This window comes from Oreochromis aureus, linkage group 16, assembly GCF_013358895.1.
Source record: "Oreochromis aureus strain Israel breed Guangdong linkage group 16, ZZ_aureus, whole genome shotgun sequence".
Classification (NCBI taxonomy): Eukaryota; Metazoa; Chordata; class Actinopteri; order Cichliformes; family Cichlidae; genus Oreochromis; species Oreochromis aureus.
This window is the reverse complement of record NC_052957.1, coordinates 6,730,898-6,743,598: the sequence shown is the minus strand read 5'-3', so window position 1 is coordinate 6,743,598 and position 12,701 is coordinate 6,730,898. Positions and strand designations below refer to the sequence as shown.

At 40.4% G+C, this 12,701-nt stretch overlaps 1 protein-coding gene and 1 long non-coding RNA gene across 4 annotated transcripts; one reads left to right on the top strand and one right to left on the bottom strand.

Annotated features, from left to right (window-relative positions):
• Nucleotides 1-25: 25 nt before the first annotated feature.
• Nucleotides 26-9,630, top strand: LOC120433602. Of its 2 annotated transcripts, none has more exons than XM_039600102.1 (2): nt 26-41; nt 1,057-9,630. In XM_039600102.1, the coding sequence occupies exon 2, from the start codon at nt 3,560-3,562 to the stop codon at nt 5,471-5,473; it is 1,914 nt and encodes a 637-aa protein (XP_039456036.1). In that variant the 5' UTR covers nt 26-41; nt 1,057-3,559; the 3' UTR covers nt 5,474-9,630. The 2 variants fall into 2 exon arrangements, with proteins under 2 accessions (XP_039456036.1, XP_039456035.1); XM_039600101.1 differs by having other exon boundaries at nt 26-89.
• A 973-nt stretch (nt 9,631-10,603) lies between these two features.
• Nucleotides 10,604-12,701, bottom strand: LOC116309304. 2 transcript variants are annotated; one of them, XR_005608547.1, is made up of 4 exons: nt 12,600-12,701; nt 12,386-12,507; nt 12,042-12,204; nt 10,604-11,073 (listed from the first exon to the last, which is right to left on the bottom strand). It is a non-coding gene; the product is annotated as an uncharacterized LOC116309304 (long non-coding RNA). The 2 variants fall into 2 exon arrangements; XR_005608546.1 differs by having other exon boundaries at nt 12,090-12,204.

Here is a 12,701-nt window from a genome sequence, read left to right as displayed (position 1 = left end):
CCACGGTGGACATCAGGAACTGGCCCCAGTCCTGGACACCGGTACAGCGTTTCATTCATATCCGCACAGGGAAATCACGCTCGCATTAGGTACTTTAATTTAACATAAATGCAGGTCGTGCACAGCCGCCTCACAATGCAGTCTGAGTAGTTCTGGTTGCAGATATAAACCTAAAGAATGCACATTAAATGAAATCCTCTGCTGTGATGAAACCTGCCTTTACAGCTCCATCACTCTGTGATTTATCAGAAAATAAAAACTTGCTGTAGCTGCAAGTCTGTGGAGCTCCCCACCACTGCTTTAGAGACTCGAAGCACCAGAAAGTGGGAATAATTTCTCCTATAATAAGGATTTTTAGGTCCCTGATAACAAAAATGAGCAGATTTTATCCAGTTTGGTAACTTTTACATAACTAGAGAGGAAAATATAGCCACATTATTATAATTACTATGGTTATTTTTGGAAAAGAGGTTGATAAGTTTTGATAAATTTGGAGGTTTGCAGCAGAGACAGAATCACATTTTCTGCTTATTTTAATGATATTTTAATGACTTTAGAAACCAGAAGCCTGATTGTTTGTTTTTTACATTGAGACAATGTTTACACAGAAGGACTATATATGGTCTTTTTTACTTTCAGGGATTTAGGATCTCTGAAGAAAAACTATCAATTTTATTACTTAGAGATTTTTCAACATCTAACAAGGACAGTCGAGGACAAAGTTAAACGGTCCTGATTTTTGCGTAACTTTAAGAATTTGAATGTGAAGAGAAGAAAAGATCCATGAACGTAATGATTGAAAGGGTTCAAATATCTTTGAATTTATGTGCTTCAATATATTTTTCGGACTGAGGAAAACAGAGAAAAGGTTAAGTATTCTGAAGAGCGTAAGATTATGAAAAAACTAGAGATATGAAATATCCAGATTTTAGAGGCCCAAAGAGGTGAAGAGCAAAGCAGCAAACAGAGAAAGCTTTGTAAAGTAAACAGTTTTAGCTTCATCCTTTTTTAATCCTTTAATCTTGACCTGCTGTCATCAACCTGCGCTCTGTGCAGGCTGTCTGTGTGCAGAAACAACATCACATCAGAGGGTCTGCTGTTGTTGGCTCGGGCTGTGAAATCCAGCTCGACTCTGACTCACATCTACATCTGGGGAAACCACCTGGAGGAGCCCGTATGCCAGGTACACCCCTCAGATGTCTGTTTCATCTTCTCCTCTAACATCCCATCACCCCTCTAACAGATCCATGCCATAAAAGTGCACATGAGTATTATACACAACAACATCAGCATCAGCACCCTGCAGACACACAGGTTAGATGTGACTATAACGGCTTCATCAGATTTGGACTCTCAGAGAATAAAAACCGTTCAGAAGTCGCCTGAGAATGATCAAGATTTTAGGATTTCTACACAGTTGAACAAATTCCTTGATATTCATCAGTGTGTTTAATTGTTCACAGCATTTAGAGACTGTTCATATTTAATTCTGTATAGTTTATGTTGCTTTTAAATTAATCCCTAAAACTTTTTTCTGATTTTCAATTTTTTTTGACATCAGGGTTTTTAACTGTAAGTAAAAAGCAAATGAGATTTTATTTTTAAATTTGATTGGGTTTTGTTGTTTTGTTGTTTTTTTTCTTTTGTTTGTGAATTTATAAGTTCTCTGGGACGACACAATTTTTAAAATTGTATTATAATATAAAACAAAGAAAAGGGGGACATCAAAAAAAGTTTTTTTTATTGGTCAAAATGAAAGAAAACTTAATTTCATCTCTGAGTTTCCCTGTAACAGCAAGAATGATGCTCAAAGACGACCTCGTACTTCCAAATTGATTTTATTCCACCTGTAATCTGAGGTTAGTACAGATCATCTCCAAACAGACTCCTGGTTTCTGGAGTTTTGTTACGACAGTCTGAAGCACCTCCGCCCTTCCTGGGACCTCCAGGGTTTACTGGGGCAGTTGGCAGCGGAATGTGAAACAGGTCAGGGAAGAGTTGCTCCCCCAAGTGAATCAGTTTAAGTATTTATTGGTATTATTTATGAGTGTGATGGCTGCACTTACAGCCACACAGTGGTAATACCCATCATGTTAGTGTAGTGGCTTATAAGTAACATTGCATTCACACTTGTCTTTCTTTAAATATAGGAATTAATTTACAGGACAATAAATAACTGGTTTTGGTTTAGAATTAATTCACATATCCATAACACTGCATTCTAAAATAAGTGCGCACATTTTAGTTTACACTGTTATGTATGATTAATCTTTTGTTTTCTGAGTTACCTTAGTTGCAGCTGTTCCAGTCTCTTGATTAAGGAGCCAAGAGGTGGAAAAGGGGCGGAGCGAGCTTTAAAGGAAAACTGCAAATTGGTTCATGCCATAACTCGGGACCATGGGGGGGGAATTGGAGTTCATTATGTTTGGTTTAGTTAGGTTTTGTGTGTTTTACCCCCTTCTCCTGTTTTTGTGGGCTGATCAGCCACTATTTAAGTTTCCCCTTTGTCTCGTTAAGTTAGGTCAGTTTGTTTGAGTTATCAGTAGTGTTGTCAACTTTGAGTAGAGTTCTGTTATTTTGACCTCTTTTAAGGGCCCAAGACTTTGATTCTTTTTGCATAATTTAACCACTTATGTTTTTTGGGTTAAATAAAAAATAATTTTTTTGGACTTTAACCTGTGCCTAAGTTTCCTTCACTGCTCGGTCCATCACAATGAGAAAGGGAAGAGTGGAGCATGAATGATAACTGAGCACCATAGGGCAGTTGTCCGTTTTGATCCTGCTCCTTTTCACCCATGGGTGCAGTTTCATATTAAGGGAAGGAGGTTCTGTATGTAGGAAAAGAAACACTGTTGAACCATGTGTGAAATAAATAAAGAAATGAAATGAAATGGTGATCTATTGTATATATATATTGTATATCTTATATCTTATTCATCTGTTCCTCTATCTCTCCTGCTACTTTGAGCATGTACATGACAAAAGAATTTCCCTCGGGATAAATAAAGTTATTCCTATTCTTATCTATGTTCCTACCTTCACTTATGGTTACAAGCTCTGGGTACTGACCAAAACAATGACATCACATATAAAACAATGAAAATGAATTTCCCCTGAAGGGTAACTGGGTGAATTCGAGTTACTGCTCTGCCACACTGAGAGGAACCAGTTCTGTGGTTCAAGCATCTGACAAAGCTTCTGCTGGGAGGAGTGTTTTGGGCATGTCCTGCCAGTAGGAGTCCCAGAGCAGACTCAGGACGCGCTGGAGGGATTACATCTATTGGGTAGCATGAGAACGCCTTCGTGTTCCCCCGGGTGAGCTGGCAGATTGGGCCCAGACTGATGACCCGTGACCGATAACAGATGAAAAACTTCAACAGCCTTCCATATCACAGTTTCTGGACACTTGTGCCGGCACTACAGCATGGATCATCCACAGCAGAAAGCCATCACAAATTTATTTTTAAGTGACTTCATTATTAGTTTTAACCTGCCCCTGTCCATTTTGGAAATGCAGCCCAGTATGTCGCAGAACAACCACTTCAGCTGGTGGTGAGAGATGGGCTGTGAGAAACTAAAGTTGTTCTACTTGAAGAAGTACATTGGTGGAGAAGCTCTCTGTGTTTTAGAAGGGACATTCTATCGAAGTGATGAGGAAGCTTACAAACAAGCTTGGGATGCTCTGAACAAACGCTATGGACACCCATTTGTAGTTCAAAGACCCTTTAGGGGAAAACTAAGCAGTTGGCCAAAGATTGGACCAAAGGAGTCACTTAAATTAAGAGAGTTTAGTGATTTCCTCATTTCTTGTAAGAATGCTATGCCCCACGTCCAAGGCCTCAAGGTTTTAGATGATTGTGAAGAAAATCAAAAAATATTGCTGAAACTTCCTGATTGGGCCACAACCCGCTGGAATCGTTATGTCACAAAATTACTGGATGAAGAAAAGGCATATCCAGGGTTTGCAGAATTTGCAGACTTTGTGGCTGAAGAGGTGCGTGTAGCATGTAATCCAGTTTCTTCTCTGTTTGCCTTAAAAAACACATTTGAAAAACCTGAGAAAGAACAAAAACGTCTGAAGGCCAGTGTCCTGGTTACGTCAGCAAATGTGTCTAAAGATGTGAAGAACACAACTACAGTTCGGAGCAACAGAAAATCAAAACCCAACCTTTCCTCAACTCAGAACAAACGGCAACTTGAGTGTATCTGCTGCAAGCAAAATCATTTTATCTATAAATGTGCAAAGTTTACAGCAATGCCGCTTGAAGAAAAGAAACAGTTCATTAGGGACAACAATATGTGCTTTGCTTGTCTGCGAGTCGGTCACATTTCCAAAAACTGTCAACAGAGAGCAACATGTAATGTCTGCAGAGGAAGCCACCCTTCTCCTCTCCATGAAGATCCTCCACTGGGAGACGAACCTGAAACACCATCAGAAGAGGAGAATGCAGCCACCGTATCGTGCAGTGTGAGAGTGGGCAACAATGATTGCACTTCAATGATCGTTCCACTGTGGCTTTCTTCATCAGCGAAGAATCAAGAGACATTGGTTTATGCTCTGCTAGACACCCAAAGCAGCAACACATTTATTGACCAAGATATTTGTGAAAAGATACAGCCAAGCAGGGAGCCAGTGAAGCTAAAGCTGACAACAATGACTGACAGGTGTTCGATTGTACCTAGTCAAAGAGTGGATGGACTGAGGGTAAGAGGGTACAACTCAGAAAAGTACATCGACTTGCCACCAACTTACACTCAAGAGTACATTCCATTGGAGAAACACAGTATTCCAACTCGAGAGACAGCAAAAAAGTGGCCCCATCTACTCAGCATTGCAAATGAAATGCCAGATCTCTTGGACTGTCCTATAGCTCTTCTAATTGGTTACGACTGTGCAAGAGCTCTAAAACCAAGGGAAGTCATACCAGGAAATGATTATGATCCCTATGCAATAAAAACAGACTTAGGGTGGAGTATCGTGGGAGCCATTAAGCCATGGAAAAGTTCGATGGAAGCAGCAGGGACCTGTCATTGTGTCACAGTAAAGGAGCTGCCATCTGTCACACCTGCTTCTGTGATTAAAGCACTTGAAAATGACTTTCTGGACACAAACCATAAAGAAGGGAGTGTATCTCAAGAGGACATTCAGTTTCTAGAGATGCTGAATGAGAACATTCACTACAATGAGGAAGGCCATTTAGAAATGCCACTGCCTTTTAAAGAACGCCCACAGCTTCCAAATAACAAGCAGCTTGCAATGTTTTGCTTGAAACGTTTAAAGGGAAAAATGGATAAGAACCCAAAGTACAAGGAAGACTACATAAAGTTCATGAATAGTGTCTTTAAAGATGGTGATGCAGAGGAAGCAGATGGCACATCAACATTCCGCACCATGGCGTGTATCATCCCAGGAAGCCAGAGAAAATTCAAGTTGTTTTCGACTGCTCTGCTAAACATGAAGGCATCTCTTTAAATGACCACCTACTCACAGGCCCAGACTTAATTAATGCTCTGGCAGGGGTTTTGTGTAGATTTCGAGAGCATCAAATAGCAATTATGTGTGATGTGGAGAAAATGTTTCATCGCTTCCATGTCAACCCAGAGGATCGAGATTTCTTAAGGTTTCTGTGGTGGAAGGACGAGAATACAGATACTGAGCCTAAGGAGTACCGCATGCGAGTGCACATTTTTGGAGCGGCATCATCACCGGGATGTGCTAACTATGGCATGAAGTATCTCGCCAGGGAACAAGAGAAGGACTACCCACTAGCAGCCAGATTCATTCACAAAAACTTTTATGTGGATGACGGGCTAATCAGCATTGATTCAGTCAGGGAAGCCAAGCAGCTGGTCTGTGAAGCACAAGAGGTCTGTGCAAAAGGGAAACTGCGCTTGCACAAATTTGCATGCAATAATAAGGAGGTCATGAGCATTATCCCAGAAACAGAACGAGCCAGCAATACCAAAGATGTAAACCTGAACTACTCTGTAATTCAAATGCAAAGTGTGCTGGGAGTAAAGTGGAACATAGAGGCTGACGTGTTCTCATCCAGTGTAGCCCTTAAAGAAAGGCCAGCCACACGCCGAGGAATTCTAGCAACAGTTGCTAGTGTGTATGACCCGTTACGATTTCTCTCACCCTACATTTTGACAGGAAAACAAGTACTCCAGGAAATGTGCAAACGCGGAGTGGGATGGGATGAACCTATTCCCCCGGCACTAGAGACCAAATGGAAAGCATGGCTCGGTGACTTGGAGAATCAAGATGCTTCATAGCAATCAGAGGCACAGTCAGACAGATTCGTTCTGACCAAGGGACAAATTTTGTTGGAGCTAAGAACGAGTTCAAGAAGGGTCTATTGGAATTAGACAAGGAGATGATTTCTAATTATCTAGCTAAAAACCAGTGTGACTTTCAAATGAATGTTCCTGAAGCTAGTCACAGAGGAGGCGTTTGGGAACGACAGATCCGGACTGTTAGGAATGTCATGAGTTCTGTCCTAGCCCAAGCTACAGGAAGGTTAGATGACACCTCATTGAGAACTTTCTTCTACGAGGCCATGTCAATTTTGAACCATTGTCCACTCACTACTGATACGATCAACGACCCCAACAGTGCTGAGCCTTTGACGCCGAATCATTTGCTCACAATGAAAGAGTCTGTGCCACTTCCACCTCCTGGTAGATTTGTAAGAGAAGATTTGTACGCCAGGAAGAGGTGGCGGAGGGTGCAATATTTAACAGAGTTGTTCTGGAGCAGGTGGCGCAAGGAATACCTAACCAGCATTAGTTTAAGACAACGATGGCATACTCCAAAACAAAATGTACAGGTTGGAGATGTAGTGATTTTAAAGGAGGACAATATTCCAAGAAATGAGTGGAAATTGGCAAGGGTGGTTGAAGCCAATGAAGATGATGATGGTTTAGTGCGGAAGGTTAAGATCCAAATAGGGCAAAAGGATCTGGGAAAGAAAGGTGAACGTTTGAAACAAGTCTCTTTTCTTGAGAGACCAGTTCAGAAACTAGTGGTACTAGTTAAAGGGTCTAAACTACAGTGAAGTAGTACAAGGGTTAAGAACACAAGCATAATATGTGATCTATAAGTTTATTTAAGAAGTGATTTTTTGTAACATAAGTTGATGTTTGATTGTCAATTTATTAAAAATTACAGGATTTAATTTTGTTTAACTCATGTAAATAGAAATCCTTTGTAATTTTGGTGGCAGTGTAGCTGTCGCATTGAAATGTAATTATTATGTGATTGCAATGTTCAAAATTTGGTGTTTAATCTGGATTCGTGTTGTGTTATCGCCACCTACTGTTGGACCTGAGTGTGGCGCTTTGTGGTGCGCATGCTTTGGGGTGATGCTCAATTAAGCGCACATGTCACCAGAGACTGAAGGCTCGAGCCAGAAAGAGAACGCTGGCTTGTGTAAAAGGTGGAAATATGGAAGATATGGACTACAATTGCTCATGAATGCTCAGTAGAAAGGCGCACACGGTATGTTGGTGCATTTACTTTGTGTGGATGTTTTATTTGAGTTGTAATTTTTGTTCTGCTGATGTAATATCTGTGTTTTTCATTGATCATTTCACCATAGTTTTTCACGGTGTTTGCTGGTGAAGAGAGGATTAAAATACTGGCTAAACATCAGTTGGAACATGGCCCTTTATTCTACTTCGAACATGAAAAACCTTCAGGAGCAGTTACACTGACTATTTTCTCACCTTGTGTCAAATCTCTTGCTTCTCATTTAAATGGAGAATACAAAAAGACCCAGCTCAGTATTTATTGGGGTTGCCAATTCAGAACAAATTTCCAGATAAAAACAAACATATACTATTATGTAAATTATTGTTTTTGGCAAGAAAATGTATTCTTTTTAATTGGATTAATGAAAAACCACCAACAATAACTCAGTGGTATAAAGAAATCTTTAGAGTTTTATCAATGGAAAGACTTGAGTGCAAAATTAACTGCCAATGAAGATATTTTTTTGGATATATGGCGCCCGCTATTGGATTACTTACCTGATGGTCTGAAGAAAACCATAGTGAGAGGGGCAGCCCCCCTCCAATGGCGGGTTGAGTTTGTCAGGACAAATGTGTAAATGACTGGTAGATTGAATTATATATACTGTATTGCTTTCTCGTTTACATGTCTCAGACTGCTTTTTGTGTTTGTTTGTTTTTTGTTGTTTGTTTTCTCTCTGTTGTTGTTGTGGCAGTTGCTTTTGTTCTTTTTTTTCTATTGTTTCTATTTTGTATAAAGGAAAAAGTAAATTAAAAAAAAATCTCTTGCTTGTCCACCATCTCCTTCAACAGGTTCATGCTGTGAATATTAACTCCTTGTGCGCAGCCATCTCAAGAAGAGCAGAGAGTTTTAGATGTTCACATTGAAGAACAGCCTGTACTCGTCTCAGTGTTGAATTCCGTCTTGTGATTATAGCGGCAGGGATCGCTTTCTGTTCACCAAATTCAGCTTCAAATACATCTTTGAATGTTGTGCTTGTGTGCAGTAGAGAGCTGAGCTTAGATAACTTTGAAAGAGAAGGAGATGTCACTTTAGTTTCTCACAGCCCATCTCTCACCACCAGCTGAAGTGGTTGTTCTGCGACATACTGGGCTGCATTTCCAAAATGGACAGGGGCAGGTTAAAACTAATAATGAAGTCACTTAAAAATAAATTTGTGATGGCTTTCTGCTGTGGATGATCCATGCTGTAGTGCCGGCACAAGTGTCCAGAAACTGTGATATGGAAGGCTGTTGAAGTTTTTCATCTGTTATCGGTCACGGGTCATCAGTCTGGGCCCAATCTGCCAGCTCACCCGGGGGAACACGAAGGCGTTCTCATGCTACCCAATAGATGTAATCCCTCCAGCGCGTCCTGAGTCTGCTCTGGGACTCCTACTGGCAGGACATGCCCAAAACACTCCTCCCAGCAGAAGCTTTGTCAGATGCTTGAACCACAGAACTGGTTCCTCTCAGTGTGGCAGAGCAGTAACTCGAATTCACCCAGTTACCCTTCAGGGGAAATTCATTTTCATTGTTTTATATGTGATGTCATTGTTTTGGTCAGTACCCAGAGCTTGTAACCATAAGTGAAGGTAGGAACATAGATAAGAATAGGAATAACTTTATTTATCCCGAGGGAAATTCTTTTGTCATGTACATGCTCAAAGTAGCAGGAGAGATAGAGGAACAGATGAATAAGATATAAGATATACAATATATATATACAATAGATCACCATTTCATTTCATTTCTTTATTTATTTCACACATGGTTCAACAGTGTTTCTTTTCCTACATACAGAACCTCCTTCCCTTAATATGAAACTGCACCCATGGGTGAAAAGGAGCAGGATCAAAACGGACAACTGCCCTATGGTGCTCAGTTATCATTCATGCTCCACTCTTCCCTTTCTCATTGTGATGGACCGAGCAGTGAAGGAAACTTAGGCACAGGTTAAAGTCCAAAAAAATTATTTTTTATTTAACCCAAAAAACATAAGTGGTTAAATTATGCAAAAAGAATCAAAGTCTTGGGCCCTTAAAAGAGGTCAAAATAACAGAACTCTACTCAAAGTTGACAACACTACTGATAACTCAAACAAACTGACCTAACTTAACGAGAAAGGGAAACTTAAATAGTGGCTGATCAGCCCACAAAAACAGGAGAAGGGGTAAAACACACAAAACCTAACTAAACCAAACATAATGAACTCCAATTCCCCCCCCATGGTCCCGAGTTATGGCATGAACCAATTTGCAGTTTTCCTTTAAAGCTCGCTCCGCCCCTTTTCCACCTCTTGGCTCCTTAATCAAGAGACTGGAACAGCTGCAACTAAGGTAACTCAGAAAACAAAAGATTAATCATACATAACAGTGTAAACTAAAATGTGCGCACTTATTTTAGAATGCAGTGTTATGGATATGTGAATTAATTCTAAACCAAAACCAGTTATTTATTGTCCTGTAAATTAATTCCTATATTTAAAGAAAGACAAGTGTGAATGCAATGTTACTTATAAGCCACTACACTAACATGATGGGTATTACCACTGTGTGGCTGTAAGTGCAGCCATCACACTCATAAATAATACCAATAAATACTTAAACTGATTCACTTGGGGAGCAACTCTTCCTGACCTGTTTCATTTCCGCTGCCAACTGCCCCAGTAAACCCTGGAGGTCCCAGGAAGGGCGGAGGTGCTTCAGACTGTCGTAACAAAACTCCAGAAACCAGGAGTCTGTTTGGAGATGATCTGTACTAACCTCAGATTACAGGTGGAATAAAATCAATTTGGAAGTACGAGGTCGTCTTTGAGCATCATTCTTGCTGTTACAGGAAACTCAGAGATGAAATTAAGTTTTCTTTCATTTTGACCAATAAAAAAACTTTTTGATGTCCCCTTTTCTTTGTTTTATATTATAATACAATTTTAAAAATTGTGTCGTCCCAGAGAACTTATAAATTCACAAACAAAAAAAAAAAAACAACAAAACAACAAAACCCAATCAAATTTAAAATAAAATCTCATTTGCTTTTTACTTACAGTTAAAACCCTGATGTCAAAAAAAAATTGAAAATCAGAAAAAGTTTTAGGGATTAATTTAAAAGCAACATAAACTATACAGAATTAAATATGAACAGTCTCTAAATGCTGTGAACAATTAAACACACTGATGAATATCAAGGAATTTGTTCAACTGTGTAGAAATCCTAAAATCTTGATCATTCTCAGGCGACTTCTGAACGGTTTTTATTCTCTGAGAGTCCAAATCTGATGAAGCCGTTATAGTCACATCTAACCTGTGTGTCTGCAGGGTGCTGATGCTGATGTTGTTGTGTATAATACTCATGTGCACTTTTATGGCATGGATCTGTTAGAGGGGTGATGGGATGTTAGAGGAGAAGATGAAACAGACATCTGAGGGGTGTACCTGGCATACGGGCTCCTCCAGGTGGTTTCCCCAGATGTAGATGTGAGTCAGAGTCGAGCTGGATTTCACAGCCCGAGCCAACAACAGCAGACCCTCTGATGTGATGTTGTTTCTGCACACAGACAGCCTGCACAGAGCGCAGGTTGATGACAGCAGGTCAAGATTAAAGGATTAAAAAAGGATGAAGCTAAAACTGTTTACTTTACAAAGCTTTCTCTGTTTGCTGCTTTGCTCTTCACCTCTTTGGGCCTCTAAAATCTGGATATTTCATATCTCTAGTTTTTTCATAATCTTACGCTCTTCAGAATACTTAACCTTTTCTCTGTTTTCCTCAGTCCGAAAAATATATTGAAGCACATAAATTCAAAGATATTTGAACCCTTTCAATCATTACGTTCATGGATCTTTTCTTCTCTTCACATTCAAATTCTTAAAGTTACGCAAAAATCAGGACCGTTTAACTTTGTCCTCGACTGTCCTTGTTAGATGTTGAAAAATCTCTAAGTAATAAAAATTGATAGTTTTTCTTCAGAGATCCTAAATCCCTGAAAGTAAAAAAGACCATATATAGTCCTTCTGTGTAAACATTGTCTCAATGTAAAAAACAAACAATCAGGCTTCTGGTTTCTAAAGTCATTAAAATATCATTAAAATAAGCAGAAAATGTGATTCTGTCTCTGCTGCAAACCTCCAAATTTATCAAAACTTATCAACCTCTTTTCCAAAAATAACCATAGTAATTATAATAATGTGGCTATATTTTCCTCTCTAGTTATGTAAAAGTTACCAAACTGGATAAAATCTGCTCATTTTTGTTATCAGGGACCTAAAAATCCTTATTATAGGAGAAATTATTCCCACTTTCTGGTGCTTCGAGTCTCTAAAGCAGTGGTGGGGAGCTCCACAGACTTGCAGCTACAGCAAGTTTTTATTTTCTGATAAATCACAGAGTGATGGAGCTGTAAAGGCAGGTTTCATCACAGCAGAGGATTTCATTTAATGTGCATTCTTTAGGTTTATATCTGCAACCAGAACTACTCAGACTGCATTGTGAGGCGGCTGTGCACGACCTGCATTTATGTTAAATTAAAGTACCTAATGCGAGCGTGATTTCCCTGTGCGGATATGAATGAAACGCTGTACCGGTGTCCAGGACTGGGGGCCAGTTCCTGATGTCCACCGTGGCCATGGCCTCTTTGGAGCGCAGCAGCTTACAGATGACGGCGGTGGTCATCATCACACACGCCGAGTGACTCACCTGCACAATTAGAAAGAGAAAGACAGAAGAAGAAATTAAGCTCCCTTTTTTCCCCCAGAGGAAATCAGAAGTCAGCCAGAGCCGTACGAGTCTGGAATTAGCTGGGAGCGAGAGCTTAAGCCCTGGAGGTCTGACTGAAGGAGAAACCGCATCGGTTTAACAGACAAATTAAGAGTCTGACCTCGACAATCATCTTAACAGTGGGCAGGGTGGTGGAGATGTTCTGAGGGTGAGGCGGTCGCACTGTGATGGGAACTCAGCCGGCGTACAGGCAGCCGTAAAGGGCTGCGATCAGGTCTATACCTGCAGAAGGAGACACACAGGTGTGAACGATGCTTGCAGTGTCCAGGTGCTGTCACCTGAAAAGTACATTTAACATCTGCATTGTCTCTCACCTGGCGAGTACACCAGAGCGACGTGATCTCCTTCCTGCACACCGCCTCTCTCCATCAGCAGAGCTGCCACTCCCTCCGCCGTCTGCAGACAGGTGAGAGAGC